Genomic DNA, 16,881 nt, shown 5'->3' with positions numbered 1-16,881 from the left:
CCACTTATATAAGGTACCTAGAATAAGCAAATTCATAGAGATAGAAAGTAGAATATAGGTTACCAGGGGCTGGGGAGAGGATGAAGGGGGGTTATTATTTAATGGGTACAAGAGTTTTGGTTGGGGACAATGAAAAAGTTTTGGGTATAGGTGGTGGTGATCGTTACACAACACTGTGAATGTATTTAATGCTACTGAATTGTACACTTATGAATGGCTACAATGATATACATTATGTTCTATATATTTTATCACAATAATTTTTAAAAATCTACCTTTTTGGTATAAAATAGCCTTTTCACATAACAGTACTTGGTAAAAGAGACTGTGTGTCTGAGATTGGCTCATTGCTTTTGCTTTGCAGGCTGCCGGCTCACAAATTGGGATGATGGTCAATTCCTTCACTAACATCACTGTGGCCATGATCATTGCTTTCTCCTTTAGCTGGAAGCTAAGCCTGGTCATAGTGTGCTTTTTCCCTTTCTTGGCTTTATCGGGAGCTGTACAGACCAGAATGTTGACAGGATTTGCCTCTCAAGACAAGCAGGCTCTGGAGATGGCGGGACAGGTAATCTTAGACCCAATTTTCAGACTATTATGGTTGAGTGGCTGTCAGACAAACTGTTAAGAATGAGTAGTACAAACAGACTTAAGGAAGCTGTTAGCCTACAAACATCCATGATTAGCGACCTCCCACCAGCCCGTTTCATATGTGCCTCCACCCAAAGGCTGTGACAATAAAGCTATAAGGCTATGAGTTTGAGTAGCTGTGGACAGCTAGTGGAGAAAATACAGAGAGTGATGTGTTCAATTTCTACTCAAATAGTTATTTTTTCCATATCCCAATTTGGTGTCTTTTCATTTGCAAGAGTGGATAGTTCAGTTTTCTGTCTATTTGGCATTTTCAGCTTAATGATTTCCCCAGGTCATATTGGCCACACAGAAAGAAACCATCACCTTTGTAATGACATACACTTTTAATCTTCACACTTTAGTATCTGCTAGACTTGTGGCAAATATCTTTCCTAAATAGAATCATGAAGGACAGTTTAGGTTTCAAATACACTTAGGTTTTAGATTCCAAATGCACTTTTAAAAGTATGTTCTACTTACTATCTAGTTACCAGGGATAAACGAGGGGATGGTGGCACAGACATTTATTAGGTATAAGAAACCATGCACACACATGTATGTACACCTTCACTCTTTTAACAAATTTACTATAATCTAAGTTTTGTCTCCTTTAAGAGAGGGAATGTGAACACTGCCAAAGTAGGCAGAAGCCAAAAGGATTTCATATGCCAATGGTAGGAAGTAGCCCACCTTTGTGCTTTTATTAGGATAGGATCCTAATTGAGAAACAGCAATTATTTACCCTAGAGTGTGCATTGAAACAAATACACAAATTCATAGTATAGACTAAAAGATAAACCTTATACTTAATTTTAATTTATCTCATATAATATTTGTCAGATTAATTTTTTAAGAAAATAGAATCTATTTTATTAATTTATTAATTTATTAATTTTAATTTTTGTTTTTATAGCAGTAACATTGGATTATAACATTATATAACTTTCAGGTGTACATCATATAATATTTTAAATTTATATTATTAAATATCTTTTGTCTCAGAAGATATCTAAAGAAACTATTTTAGATATTCCAAATGAATTCAGAAAGAAGCTAAAAAGCTTTTAAGGACAACCACATGTACCTTGTTCTCCCTTCTCTCTTCTACAACAAGTGGAGGCAACAAAGCCATGTTAGTATTAAGTAGAACTTGAGTTTAACTGACTCATAGTGCAGTTGGGTTGATCACCAGCAACTTCGTTGTGTTCCCAGATGATGCCTGCTTCTCTGATTTGCACCACATTCTGCCATTTGCTCCAGATCTAATCATTTAACAGCTGACATGTCACAAAAGTAGTCATTTCTGCTTTTTTCGACCTAAGATTCTTTTTCATTCTCCAGATTACGAGTGAAGCCCTCAGTAATATCCGCACTGTTGCTGGAATTGGAAAGGAGAGGCAGTTTATTGGAGCCTTTGAGACTGAGCTGGAGAAGCCATTCAAGACAGCTATTCGAAAAGCGAATATTTATGGATTCTGCTTTGGTTTTTCCCAATGCATAGTGTTTGTTGCGAATTCTGCTTCCTACAGATATGGAGGCTACTTAATTCTCAATGAGGGTCTCCATTTCAGCTATGTGTTCAGGTGAGGTCTGTCCAGCCAAGATCATAAGAGATCAACACTCTAGGGAGAAATAGCCTGGTTCTATCAGTTAGCTTTTGCTGCTTAACAAACCATACCACACTTGGTGTCTTAAACAGCTGGGATTTATTATCTCTGAAGAGTCTGTGAGTTGTCAGCATAGTTCTTCTGGACTGGGCCAACTCAGGCAGGCTTCTGAGGGGCTTCTGTCCCCATGTGGCTTCTCCAGCTCACCTGAACTTGTTTTCTTCACATTATGTCCTCAGAGTTCCAAATGTAACAGAGAGCAAGCCCCATGTGCAAGCACTTTTCAAGTCTCTGCATGCATCACATTTTCTAATATCTCTTTGGCCAAAGAAAGTCATACTACCAAGCCCAGATTTAAAGAATAGAGAAATGGAATCCACCTTTTGATGAAAGCATCTGATGTGCATTTCTCCTTTACTCTCACACGGCTATCACACAACACTTCTGACACCTGATGGATCTCCTACAAGTCAACTTAATTTTGACACCATCTACCTGGAGATAGCATCAGATCCTACAGATTGAGGGCCCAGTCCTACAAGACTCCCCACCCTACCCAGTTCAGACCCCTCAGACACCCTATTCTTCCCTGGAGGTGGGGGTGGGACTGAAAGTTCCACCCCTCTAATCATATGGCTGCTTCCCCTGGCAACAGGCTCCCATCCTTAGGTTGCCTACCCTCTTTCCAAAGGTCACTTCATTAACATAAAAGAAGACACCTTGCTCATTCTCCAAATTTATGAAATTCCTAAGGTTTAGGAGCTCCGTGCTAGGAATGGGTACTGAAGACCAAATATATGTTTCTTATTATAAATCTCAATATCACAGAGAAGTAAAAAAGTGATATTGCAAAGGGGTGTGTACAGAGTAATAGGATTAATTAACCATTTTGACAATCTACCTTACTGGTTAAATGCTGAAAAAAATCTAGAAGCCTTGAATGAGATGGTTCATAGAACTATCTTATTTGAATTATACTTCTTGCAAAGAGGGCATGTTTCCAGCTGACTTCTCCTAGGTAGAGACAGCAAAGGCCACTACAGGGGAATTATGTTCCTTTCTTATAGCTGGAGGCTGTTCTTCTAATAAAATTAGCTTTGAGCTCCAGAGGTGAGAGAAGTAGGGTGTCAGGGTGCCAAAGGACTGGGTGCACATGTATATGGGTGTGGTGTGGTGGAGTGGGGATGGTGGAGGGGTGAGGAGGAGATGGTCTGAGAAAGCTTTGGAGGGCATTAGGAAAAGTGGTCCCAACAGAAATCTATTCTTTTGGGTTCATTCTCAAGCCATGAATTCTGTCTTCTTACTTTCCATCTTTCTTCTAAAAAGATGAAGACATTTTTTCTCCTGCCCCACTACACCCACCCCAACTTAGGAAAGTCTTTTTTCTAAAGTTTTGCATATTTAGAGCCACAAACCCAAATCAGAAATCACAAACTGTTTACTTGTTTCGGTTATGAAACATTTTTGAAGAATTATTTGCCAACGTGTGAAGATTGGGAGACTACGGAAAACTCCCAATTTCTGCTTCTCTCTAAAAACTGAAATATCACTTTCTACCATTTCCCATTTCATTCCAGATGTTTTTCATCGCTTTAAGCTTTGGTCTGGGCTTCTGGAGATGTTTGGGTTTGCAAGTCTGGCCTAAAACAACTCCTGCTTATGAACTGAGCAGTAAAACAGACAGAGACACTGCCCCCACCACCACCGAGTGAGGTCCTATGCGCACGCAGTGCAGGTGGAGACCTTTGGAGGATGCCCTTCACATCATATTCTATACAGCAACAGAACTCTCTCTCATCATGTTTATCATTCATTTATGCATTCACTCATTTGCTCATTAATTATGCACATGTTGAATATAGTTAGAGGCTAGGACAAGTAGAAGGATACAGGCAATTACTGAAGCATGAATGATATGCATGTTTGGTACAGAGTTGATATTTCTATCACCAATCATTATCTTTTATACACTTATCATAGATTCAAAGAATGTTAGCATTGTAAAAAATCACCCTAATTTAATCATCTTTTAAGCCCCCTCCTTTTTTTTTCCCAAGAAGTCTTTTTTTCTCAAACAAATTAAAAAAAGAGGCTATTGTAGTTGAAGCAGGGTTTGGACATCTGAGCCCCTCTTATTCAATCCTCCCCTCACCCTTTGTTCATAGAACTTTTGAAAACTGCTCATCTCTCCAACCCAGCACTCCCAGACAAGTTTAAGGTGACCTGCTCAAGGCTGCTCAGAACCAGGGCTAGAGCTCCAAACTCCTGCCTCTTAGCCCATCACATAACCACACCCCGCCCCTCTCCACCTGGGTGTCTGTCCCTTTGCAGGGTGATCTCTTCAGTTGTGTTGAGCGCAACAGCTCTTGGAAGAGCCTCTTCTTACACCCCAAGTTATGCCAAAGCTAAAGTATCAGCTGCACGTTTTTTTAAACTGCTGGACCGACAACCGCCAATCAATGTATACAGCAATGCCGGTGAAAAATGGGTAAGTACTGAGGTCGGGGTAGGAGGACAGTGAGGGAGAGTTGCACTGTGTGTGTGTGTGTGTGTGTGTGCGTGTGTGCGTGTGCAGAGCAGCCACTGGGGCTGGTCACATAATACCACTTAGCTTCTAAATTCCTACAGTATATAGGTTCATTCGTACACACTCAGAATGGACAGGCAGTAGATTGATAAAGGAATGAAGTAAATTAGCTTTAAAAATTATTCATAAAGCTGGCATTTGAATAAGGCAACGATATCCAGTGAATGCTAAATTCCGTGTAATATAAAACACACTTGGGGGCCAGCCTGGTGGCGCAGAGGTTAAGTGTACACGTTCCAGTTCGGAGGCCCGGGGTTCTCAGGTTCGGATCCCAGGTGCGGACATGGCACCGCTTGGCACACCATGCTGTGGTAGGCGTCCCACATATAAAGTAGAGGAAGATGGACATGGATGTTAGCTCAGGGCCAGTCTTCCTCAGCGAAAAGAGGAGGATTGGCAGCAGTTAGCTCAGTGTCAATCTTCCTCAAAAAACAAACAAACAAAAAAACACACTTGGTTCCAGAATGTATGAAGCTAGACATCTTTTGAGACCTACCAACCACCATGTTTTCTGCTGATGTTCTCGTATGGACTGTAGAAAAACCAGTTCTTCCTGCCCAATAATATTGGTTTAATCCATGATTATCTGTGTTCAAGTTTGAGCTCATATGGACTCCCAGAAAATTAATTTGATCTCAACAAAATATCTTTTCTTCTAAGTGATAGTCCCCACACATGTTTTTTAATCTTTCCTGCCTAGTTTTTAATATCCCAGTGTGTCCGAGAGAGCCAAACAAACCTAAACCCTAGCAAAGCTAAATTCAATTCACAAATCTTTTTAAATTGGTCAAATGACCTGTTTCTCCTTCAGCTCAATAAAAGGAAAGTCTCTGTGTGGTCTATTGAATGTCTATCTATTTCTGGAATTCATGATTCCAGGAGTACAACTGAAGGGATTCACCTTTGCAATACAGGACTCAAGAAACTTTCTAAGTCATTCCAAGTGTAACGCTATCATTTCAAATCTTCGGGGGAGCAGAGCTGTAGGTGTCTGAACAGCTACTTGCTTCTGTGATGCAATCATATCTTCTAGCTAGTTTCTTCCATTCAGAATGTCAACAAATGGAAGACAAGGAAATCCCCTTAGGTTAAAATAGGAATTAGAGATCAAATATCTTTAATTTCATTGCTCAAGCCTCCCTCTATTCCACACCTGCCAGAATAGGCAATAGAATACCATTCCATTAAATCGCCGTCTTTATACTTTGCACTTTGGAGGCATGGTGTTGAGAGTATCTTAAGCAGGGATTTAAAACTCAGATTTAGGTGCAATTTCAGTATTCTAGATTCTAGTAGGGTCATATGTAATTCCAATCTTCCCATCCACAGGACAACTTCCAGGGGCAGATTGACTTTGTTGACTGTAAATTTACATATCCTTCTCGACCTGATGTGCAAGTTCTGAATGGTCTCTCAGTCTCGGTTAGTCCAGGGCAAACACTGGCATTTGTTGGAAGCAGTGGATGTGGCAAAAGCACCAGTATTCAACTGTTGGAACGTTTCTATGATCCTGACAGAGGGAAGGTGGTAAGAATGCAAATACTTTTGAGAGTTTTGCTTTCTGCAGAGTATCTCCAACCCCTAAAAGTGGTCTTCAAGATTGTGCCTTGCCGGACTCATTCTAAAGTGCTTGCCATGGATATTTTCCAGTTTCAGTCATTTGCTAGTTGACCTGATTCTACCTCACAATTTCTAACATCATATTCTTCCCAGTTCCAGATGGCTTGCTGACCAGTTAGGCAAAGAAAACTGGGCACGCTGCAAAGCTGGGAGATGTGTATTTAACAGAAGCATTCACTTGCCCGTAAATGGAGCAGAAAGTGCAGACTAATCAGGAAACTAATGACTGGGAACGGAAAAAGTGGGGGTGATAAGGAACACAATGATAAACGAGCAAGAAAGAGGCTTTTGTAGGAAAAATCTGAGACAATCCTGATTCAAGAAGCTTAAATGTAAATAATATAAGGAACTCAAATCGGTAGTCATGTGCCATAAAACTTGGCAAAGATATTTGAAAAATTGGTAGATTGCTTCATTGCTTATTTCTACAGCATTTCTTTCTCTTCTTTTCTCTTGTCTTTTCTTTCTTTCCAAATAATATATGCAGAGGAGTGCAGAATAAAATAAGAAAGATTTGTAATAAAAAGCAACACCTATTGTACCATTTCCACCCCTCCCCCCCCATTTTTCTGCTCAAAGGAGACTATTTTTAACCTCTTGATGTTTTTAGATCTCCCAGTGATTATCTCAGTGTCTCTGAATAATATGTGTATACTGCTCTTTCACAATTTAACAAATTTATACTCTCTGTTGACTTATTCTCGAGATGGAAATTTAGCTGACCCTCATCTCTCCTATCCTTTTACCTGCCTCCTCCCACTATAGATATATCACTTTTTACATTTCCTCTAGTTGTAAATTTAACTAACACACTTCTGTTTCTCTTCTAACACCTATAAATAACATCTCTTGAATTCTCACTTTTTAAGATGAGAATATTAGCAATTCTACCTTTATTTTCACCTCTTCCTCTCTCCTTTTACCTCTCAAATCCTAATAACTGCACTTTTATATTGTCAAGAATACAAAATGCTTACATTCTGTTTATAACATTTACTGTCTTTCATGCTTTCACTGTAGGCTGATTCTAAAAGTTGAAAATCAGTTAACAACTTTTATTATGATTACGTAAATATTGTTCATCCCATAGTCAAGTAGTGAAGTATATTAGCATTACATTTTCTTTCTTGTTTTTCTAAAAGACTTTCTTTTTTCTTGCATTCTCTGTTTTTATAAAATCTTTATGTTCTTCCATTGTCTCTATCTTGCTACCTATTCTGAGAGACCTGCTTCTTTCCCTTATTTCTGCCACTGCCTGGACTAATTACAACCTGCACCTGCTGAACAATTGTCACCCTGTGAGTTTCCTGCCATGTTTTCTTGGATTAGATCCATTATTTCCTAGTTCCCATATCTTTCTCTTTCTTGGCTTTCACTCGCATTTTGTTGGAGTGCATCCACAAGTAGTTTTCTAAGAAATGATTCAGAGGCATGGGTCTGAAAATGTTTTATTCTGCTCTATACTTGATGATTGTTTAATCCTAATATTTTGAAAAAGACCTTTCTGAATAGTATAATCTTCACTGCAATGGGGATGGATAACCCTATGAAGAGAAAAGCTGAGAGAAACTTGAAAGAGACAAGCAAAGATTCCCTTCTATAAAGCAAAGCAAGGAAACGAGCAAACAGTTATTGGTAGAATCCAGGAAATTATGAAAATAAGGAGTAAAAGTTGATGATCTGTAATTTATGATCACTTCTATTATTAATTTTAGGTCTAAAGATTTTAATTTGTTTGAAAGTATTTGGTGATTAATGAACCTAGAAAGCACATGGGGGTCTGATCCCTGCAAAGGAGAGGGTCCAGTTTCCCAAAATGTCAGATCTGTCATGTCTATCACCTGGGTAGACTGTGAAACACGTGACACACAGGGACCTGAATCCTTCATGTTTCACGTCTCCAACAATAACATATGTATTAAGTACACTTTTCTCAATGTGCTCAGTGAATGTTCTAGTCATAGGTAGGAAGCAATGCCCATGAAGAAATCATGGTGATTCTTTGCATTTCATAGATACAATATATTTTGTTATAGCATTGTAAAACATTTCTACAAATATTTTTAAGTAGGAAAATACCACCTTTTATGCAATTTTTAAAAATCCTCTTTCCTCTTAAGGAAGCTACCAAATGCAGGCATTCAACGTTTTTGACATTTGATTGGAACCTGTGATGTGCAGTACTGCATTAGGCCCTGTGGGAGATTCTAAGGAGCATGAAACATGTCTTCTGTCTTCAGGAGCTTAAAATACTAGCACATGTGCAACAATTAGCAAACTGCTCCAGTACATCGTGTGTCACTTAACAACAGGGACAGGTTCTGAGAAATGTGTTGTTAGGTGATTTCATCATTGTGTGAACATCACAGAGTGTACTTACACAAACCTAGATGGTATAGCCTATTGTACACCTAGGCTATATGGTACCGATCTTATGGGATCACTGTCATATATGTGGTCCATCAATGACCGAAACATGATTTGGCACATGACTGTATTCAATTAAGTATTAAATTTTGCTTCGCATCGTCTATAAGTACTATGAAAAATGAGTAGAGGAAGATGAGCAAGGGCTAATCGTTACTGAGGAACGCCTTACGTTTTTTCTAATAGTGTTTGCTTTTTCCATTGCTGAGAAATTATCTAAAACATAATATGTTGACATCATTGAACATAATCTTTTTCTGAAATCATAGGGCCGATACTTTACAGTAGTATCTTAGACATGCTGCACCTTTACTATTCTAGGGTTTTTAAGTTAAGCAGCTCAAATGGTAGATATTTGAATTCCTGTACTTAACTGCCTAACTAGACCATGAGTCCCTAGAAAACGGAGATTATTTTTTCTTCATATGGTAGACAAGAGACTGCCTAGCATGGTGTCTTTGTGGAAGGTAATTCAATATATATTTGTTGATTGACTAAGTGAATAAATGTACTGCTGTCTTACTTGGGTCTATTGTGTCAATTATTGAGAGGTTAGTATCAGTAAAATCAAGGAAACAGGTTTGACTCTTATATTGTCCCATAGCTTTATACAGAAAAACCTGTTTCATAACCCGTGGAGTCTCGGAATTGAGCAGTTCTACATTACTTTACAGGATGCGCTGCAACGAAGTAGAAGGGGAAGTTTTTTTAACTAAATACTGTCCCAAGTGACTTTGTCCTTTGTACCACCTGTAGAGCTAGAGTTTGTGAAACAAACACATCCATAATCTGATCATAACTTCGACACCGCTCCCAAGAGACACCACCTTCAGGGGTCAAAGGCAACATCATTTATTTCCAGAAGCTCTGGGATTGTTGTCTCTTAAGCAAAGCAAATGTCCTGCAGAGCACTAACTCTAGAATATAAAGTTTCCTGGTTGCTGGAATCTAAAACTAAATGCCCTGGTTGTCACCTCTATTGGCAGATGATAGATGGGCATGACAGCAAAAAAGTGAATGTCCAGTTTCTCCGCTCGAACATTGGAATTGTTTCCCAGGAACCGGTGTTGTTTGCCTGTAGCATAATGGACAATATCAAGTATGGGGACAACACCAAAGATATTCCCATGGAAAAAGTCATAGAAGCTGCAAAGCAGGCTCAGCTGCATGACTTTGTCATGTCACTCCCAGAGGTGAGTACCAAGTCAGAGTCGTTCTCTATGAGGGGTGGGGAGGGAGAGAGTAGAATGACCAAAAGGTCTTATGATTGTGGCTCAAGGACATAGTCAAAGGCCACACAATTTATTTCCTAGTGCCTGAGATTGTCTCAGTCTTTAAGCAAAATAAAAGTCCTTCATCAACATACTCTTTAGTTTTGGAAAATATTGTATTACCTGACACAAAAGACGCATAGAACTTGCACGTAAAGCAGTACTACATTGAGCATCAGCCTAGCATAGTGGAAAAGAATCCTGGGATTTGGAGCAAACTTCGGTTTGAATCCAAGATCTGCCACTTACTACCTGCTAACCTACCTACTAACTTTGGGACAATTGCTTATCTTTTCTGAGACTCAATTATCTGCAAAATGTAAAAAATAACATTCAAATGAAAGAATATACATAATAGCCACAGGAAGAAAGCTGCGGCTGTTCTTATTGTCGTCATCGTTATTTCATTCCTTAGCAGCCTAGACCGTGCGTGTGGGGGAGGCTGCGTCTGCCTTGGTGCATCTCACTTTTCCAGAGCCAAGTCTGAACCAAGCACAATGTTGACTCTGCATTTTTGTCATCCACCAAGGGTGTCTCTTGGTGCTTGATCACAAGGAAAATTAAGACATGGAAACTGAATTTTAGGAGCCAAATATTACCTTTCACCTCTTCCACTTCTTTCTTTTAAATAACACTGGAAAATTGCTTTTTTTTTTTTTGTAAGTGATCATGTTTATAGATTTTGTGGTGTTTGTGGTGGGCTTTTTTCTTTGTTCTTTTCAAAAAGGCTCCTTAGTCTTGGGCTCTTAGCCCAGTTCTCATCTGGTTAGCCTAACCCACAAGCATGTGGAAATTCCTGTTTGCTGTATCCTGAGTGAAAAGCAAAGCTGTGTGTTCCCTGGAAAACTGATTTCTTCCAAAAATCTTTGTGGAGCACATACTCATTTTTCTGGAAGACACTGGCTTAGAGTTGGTTTATTGCTTTTTTTCTCATATGGACTTACCCATAATAGCCTTCACTGAGCACTTTTTCTCCACAAGGATGAAGTAGGATGTCATGAGTCTCACCTGCCTTGGTTGAGCGTTCGTCAGGAGCCAAGGGAGGTAGGGGCAGGGAACAGACGTTGTTGTGGAGGCAGGTAGAGGAGGTCAAGGGCAAGGGCTCAGAAGCTAGACACACCTGGATTTACATTTCACCTTTGCTGACATTCGTTTGTCTTCGCACAATTTTCTTACCTGTCTGTGCCAAAGTTTTGCAATCTAGAAAATAGGGAGAAAATGATTTCTGGGAATATTCCATGGTAATCTGGCTAGAATAGTTAGCACAATACCTAAGGCATAGTAAATACTCCCTGAATGTTAACTATTACTTATGTAGCCATGCAAGGCATCTAGCTAGGGATTTTCCCTCATAATTCCATCTAAAACAACAAATATGTGAACTAGTTATTAATATCTGCAGTTTTCTGATGAGTTTACAGCTCAAATAAATTTTAATTTATTAAAATAATAAAATAATAATTTATTCATGATCACAGAGCTAGTGAGCAGCAGAGTAGAGATTCGAACCTAGGCTTGTGTTCCAGAATGATGTCTTGGAAAGATCTTCCACATAGGAATTTGGAAATCAGGGAATCTCGAATCAGGGAGGATCTCATAGTCAGGGAGAAAGAGATTAAAAATATAAACCTAAAAGAAACGCAGAGAGGGGCTATAATGTCCCCTCGTTTCCAAACATGAAAGGTCACAAACTCCATATTTTTCTTGTATTCCTAAATGGATTTGACATCCTTTATAGATGGACTCATTCACTACTTCCAATTTCAAAAACAACAAATTGTTTAAATTCACAGAGAGGTCATTCATGTGGGCTGCGTATGGCATAGGAGCATGGTTGTTTCTGGTTCTCAAACTTAACCATACTTTTTTCCAGAAATATGAAACTAATGTTGGGTCCCAGGGGTCTCAGCTCTCTCGAGGGGAGAAACAACGCATTGCTATTGCTCGGGCCATTGTACGAGATCCTAAAATCTTGCTGCTGGATGAAGCTACGTCTGCCTTAGACACGGAAAGTGAAAAGGTACGTATTGACTTTCTAAAGTCTTAGATATTATAAATGACTCTTTTGCTGTAAGATTTATCCTTATAAAATGGCACTATTTTCAATTTTCCAATTCATTAATAGTAGGAATTGCCAATACTTTGTGGAACCAAAAGACAGCAATCTGGAGAAAGTGATTTAAAATAGGATTGTTTCAAATTTAAAAAAAATGAACTTTAAAATAAGAATTGGTTTTTTTTTCTTTTCCTTTTTCTCCCCAAAGCCCCCTGGTACATAGTTGTATATTCTTCGTTGCGGGTCCTTCTAGTTGTGGCATATGGGATGCTGCCTCAGCGTGGTTTGATGAGCAGTGCCATGTCCGCGCCCAGGATTCAAACCAACGAAACACTGGGCCGCCTACAGCGGAGCGCACGAACTTAACCACTCGGCCATGGGGCCAGACCCAAGAACTGTTTTTAAGATTCTCTAGGCTAGGTGACATTTTTTTCAAGAGCAAATAATTAGCTTTCTTAAGTAAAGTAAAATAGTCCAGGTCATCTGTTAGGCATTTTGTATCTTATAGTTCTAAAGCTACATGGCAGAGCAGACAGCATGCAATGGAAAGAAAGAGGCAGTATCTGATATGCAGTTTGCATGAAAGGAAATGCATTTGAGCATTATGAAATTTACCACTTATAATTAACTCCTTAAAAATCAGGATTCCATTTTGGAGGGAGCTAAATGTCCTCAATGAAGAACAGTATCAGGAATGACCACTTAATTGCTAACCTACATTGTTTCCTTGCTTTCATTTTAGCAAACCGGACGGTCAAGTATTGTAAAATTACGTAGTGACCTCATGGTTTGGTTCATTCTTGCTTCACTGAAATTTCTCAGCCTGTGGACTGCAATTTAGATCATTAATGCATTGCATTCAGCAAATACTTATTTAGTCCTCTCTCTCATGTCAAGCCTTTGAGTTTGACGCCTGAGTATAGCATTATTATTCAGGTGGTATTAAATTGAATTCTTGCAACGGTGGACCTGGGAACAATCATGTGCCTTTTCATCAACTTTCTGTCTTCTCTTCACAGACAGTGCAGATTGCCCTGGACAAAGCCAGAGAAGGTCGGACCTGCATTGTCATTGCCCATCGCTTGTCCACCATCCAGAACTCGGATATCATTGCTGTCATGTCACAGGGGATAGTGATTGAAAAGGGGACCCACGAGGAACTGATGGCCCAAAAAGAAGCCTACTACAAACTTGTCACCACAGGAGCCCCCATCAGTTGACCTGACTCAAGAACTTCACGCACAGAAGATGCACCAATGACAGGGGTGCTATGGATTATTTTGTTGCTGTTGTTAAGGAGAAATGTGGATATTTTACTTTTACTTTTACTTTACATTGTTGTACACTAGGATCTAAGCTAATTTCTGGTGCGCTTCAATTCTAGTGACCTTCAATAATAATTTAGTTTCAGTGTCTATATATAGAAAATGAAAGAAACTAGGATCAGCATGAGTAAAAATCTAGTGTCAAGCAGCTGCTCAGCCATCACCCAGTACTTTCTCCATGCAGGAGCCAGTCCCAATTACTACATGGGAATTAGCAAGAAGTCTTGGGGTAAATGAGACTTTGAACTCCTCAAGGGCAAAGGACTGCCCTTTGTATTTTTGAACCCTCAATGTACACAGAACTTGGTCCATAATGGGTACTCAGCAGGTGTTTGTTGAGTTAGACCAAGGTCATATGTGAAAACTGAAGACCAACTGTATTTCTTGAAAAGTGTTCTTGCCTGTGAAAGCAGATTCATTCATCACTAAGATGAGGATGGGGAAAGGAGGTCTTTGACACACTGGATGCTCTCAGGCTGAGGGAGGCAGAAAGGAGCAAGTATTAGCAGGGGCTTACCAGTTAGAGGTGTTGATTTATAGGTTCAGGCTGTGGGGTGTGGGTGGTGAAGTCACCATTTACTAGACGAGAATCTGCAGGTGTGGCTGGAGCAGGGGACTCTATCCCAGGCCTTGTGTTCCTCATCGACCCTTCCACATTGGGTGCTGTTCTTTGTTTCTACAAAATCCTATCTATGAAATAAAACACAGTGCATTTTACCTAGTGTAGCTTCATATAGTGTTATACAAAAAAGCCAGTTAAACATGGCAGAAGAAGGTTTGTCCTTGTTCCCTTAGGACACCACTAAATGACGTTAAAAGAATTCCAGAAGGCATAAAACTCACAAGAATGAAGAAAACAAAGTGATGATAGCAACATATTTTGGGAGCCAGAAAGCAAATGGACAACTGATAATGGATTTAAAAGAGGAGAGAAAACAAAGATGTAATATGTTAGTGGGGGAAGCCTAGGAACAACTCATTTTGTACCACAGATCCCAAGAAAGGCTCAGAATGGAAAGACAATGGATCTTTCTGGTAAGGGTGAGGGGAGGTCAGATGGGACTGAAGACAGAAGAATGGGCTGAAAGCCCACATAGAAACAGAAGTGTGGAGCCCTCTTCTGCAGCCGATGGCTACCCTCCGCCAATCCCAGCAGAAGACTGGATATTCCCTCTCTGAAGAAGCTCACAGAAAGGCTCATGCTTAGGGACACAAGTCGCAGTTGAAGGGGCAGCTAACATACAGGAGACGGGATTGAATGTAAAGCTATATGTGAACAGAAAAAATCTCCAGCTCCCCGCCCACTCTTCTCACAAGAGATTGAAGTGTTATTCTCTGGGAAACTGGCTATTCCAAGGAAAGAGACCAACTAGATCCTCCAAAGAAACTCCCCAGTCAGATTACCCTACTGTGAAGCCCACCTGCCAACAACATGCACCCACTCACTCAGAGCTGCCATTGGCTTTTCAGAGCCTCACTCTTGTATGGGAGCAGACTGCCAACGATGACCAGACAACAAGGAAATATTTTAACATAAAAAGCAAAAATGACAACAGAACACCTTGGAAAAAGGATATTAGAGGTAACAGAGACAATGCAAGATTAGGAAAACATTCAAATAGTGCTGATAAATTTACTCCATGAGATAAGAGAAGATATTCCCATCTATTTAAATAAAAACAAGAGTTCGTAAAAATGAACGTACAAAAAAGAGCTCTTGATAGCAGAAATGAAAAATTCAATAGGAGGATTGACAGTTCCCAAGAAGTGGTCCCGCCATCAAGATGTTTTCTCCTTATGTCATCTCCTTCCCAAGCCCACTCAAAGTATACATTTTTTCTTCTCATGACCAGCAAATGAAATTCTCCCTACAAATTAAGCCTGAGCTGTTGTATATCGAGGTGTATTATTGATGTCTCTGGTCCAGTGTTTCCTGGTAAATAGACATAAAGATGGTATAGCAGGTTAACCAGTTAGATCAGAAGAGTAGCTGGTTGCCATGTCTGGGAGGGAGAGGTTGGAGGAATGCATTCTGGTTAAGTAATGGAAAATGGCAGTGACAAGTAAGTTGTAGAATAAAGATGCAGCTAGAAGGAATTAAGTTTTGCAGTAAGTACATGCTCATCCTATAATACTGAAGAAAAAAGACGAAAATCCATTTGTTTAAGTTTGCATTATAAAGAGAAATAACATAAGCTCTGTGCTGAGTGGCTCCAGTTTCCTGGAATGAAATGTGTGGGGTGTGAAAAAGGAATGAATAAGAACTATTTTTCACATCAGTTACTTGGAAGTTATTGATGAGAGGGAAAATGTCGACTGGAGAGGGCTTGAAATGATTTGGGCAAATGATTGCTTTTTGAGGCTCAGGGACAAGAGGGAGAATTACAACTTCAAAAATATGAGAATAAAGTTGCAAGTTGTTTTACAACACCAAGGAGTGCCAATGTCTCCATTTTTATCTTGCATCTTTCATTCCTGACACAGATTTGATATCTTTGATTTCATATTGCTAATGTTTCTCAGATGACCCAGGGACTTGCTTAATCTTTCTGTCTGACACTTATCTCAAGTCTTTCTGTAATTTCTAATGTTTTCAGTGTGTGTTTGTGCTGTGATCAAACTCTTCTGATAACCCCAGGTAATGAAAGTTCGCAAAGGGAAAAAAAACAGAAAGATTAGAAGATAAAGTTAGGGAAATTTTCCTGCAGATAGGATAAAAAGATAGAGATGAAAAGTAGAAAAAAAGAAAAAATGTAGACCAAATCAGGAGGTGCAATGATCATCTAAGAGCAGTTCTAGAAAGAAAGCGTAGAGAAAACTGAGGGGAAGAGATTATTAAACAGTCCGAGAATATTTCATATAATTGGACATCCATGAATTTCCAACCTGAAAGAGTTCACCACGTGTCAAATATAGTAAATAAACAAAGATCCTACCTGGGCACACAATTATGCAATTTTAGATAACTGGGGGAAAAGGGGAAGATACTACAATTTTCCAGGAGAGGGGGAGACAGTTACATATAATAAAGAATCATAATGACATAGGACCTAGTGAAAATGACACTAAAAGTCAGAAGAGACAAAGATTTGCCTTCAAAATTCTGAGGGGAAAAGATATCCCTCTTGGAATTCTATATTCAGCAAATTAGTCTTAAGAATGAGAGAAGTCTAAACAAATTTTCAGTTTTGGAAAGTCTCAAAACTTTTACTCTCCATGCAGCTTTTCCCAGGAAGCCACAGAAAGAGAGTTTCCCCAAAACAAGTAAACAAAGAAACAGGATAATATGGACCTCATTCTAACTCAAGGATGAAGGGATAGGCTAATCATCAGGGAAATGCAAATCAAAACTTCA

At 39.4% G+C, this 16,881-nt stretch overlaps 1 protein-coding gene across 5 annotated transcripts in view; it reads left to right on the top strand.

The window, feature by feature from the left end:
* ABCB11 (ATP binding cassette subfamily B member 11) overlaps positions 1–15,960 on the top strand; it is an 87,453-nt gene extending 71,493 nt beyond the window's left edge. For all 5 annotated transcript variants that reach the window (XR_011428253.1, XM_070241170.1, XM_070241168.1 and 2 more), the window contains 7 exons: positions 365–568; positions 1,975–2,216; positions 4,572–4,728; positions 6,157–6,354; positions 9,861–10,067; positions 12,019–12,165; positions 13,221–15,960. Coding sequence is in view for 4 of the 5 variants with exons in the window: in XM_070241170.1 (XP_070097271.1) it covers positions 365–568; positions 1,975–2,216; positions 4,572–4,728; positions 6,157–6,354; positions 9,861–10,067; positions 12,019–12,165; positions 13,221–13,421 (1,356 nt within the window). In the remaining variant the exon portion in view is untranslated. The remainder of the gene's footprint in view (positions 1–364; positions 569–1,974; positions 2,217–4,571; positions 4,729–6,156; positions 6,355–9,860; positions 10,068–12,018; positions 12,166–13,220) is intronic.
* Positions 15,961–16,881: the final 921 nt, after the last annotated feature.

The sequence above is a fragment of the Equus caballus genome, chromosome 18, assembly GCF_041296265.1.
Source record: "Equus caballus isolate H_3958 breed thoroughbred chromosome 18, TB-T2T, whole genome shotgun sequence".
Taxonomy (NCBI): domain Eukaryota; kingdom Metazoa; phylum Chordata; class Mammalia; order Perissodactyla; family Equidae; genus Equus; species Equus caballus.
Note: the sequence above shows the minus strand (reverse complement) of the source record. Positions and strands in the feature narration are given on the sequence as shown.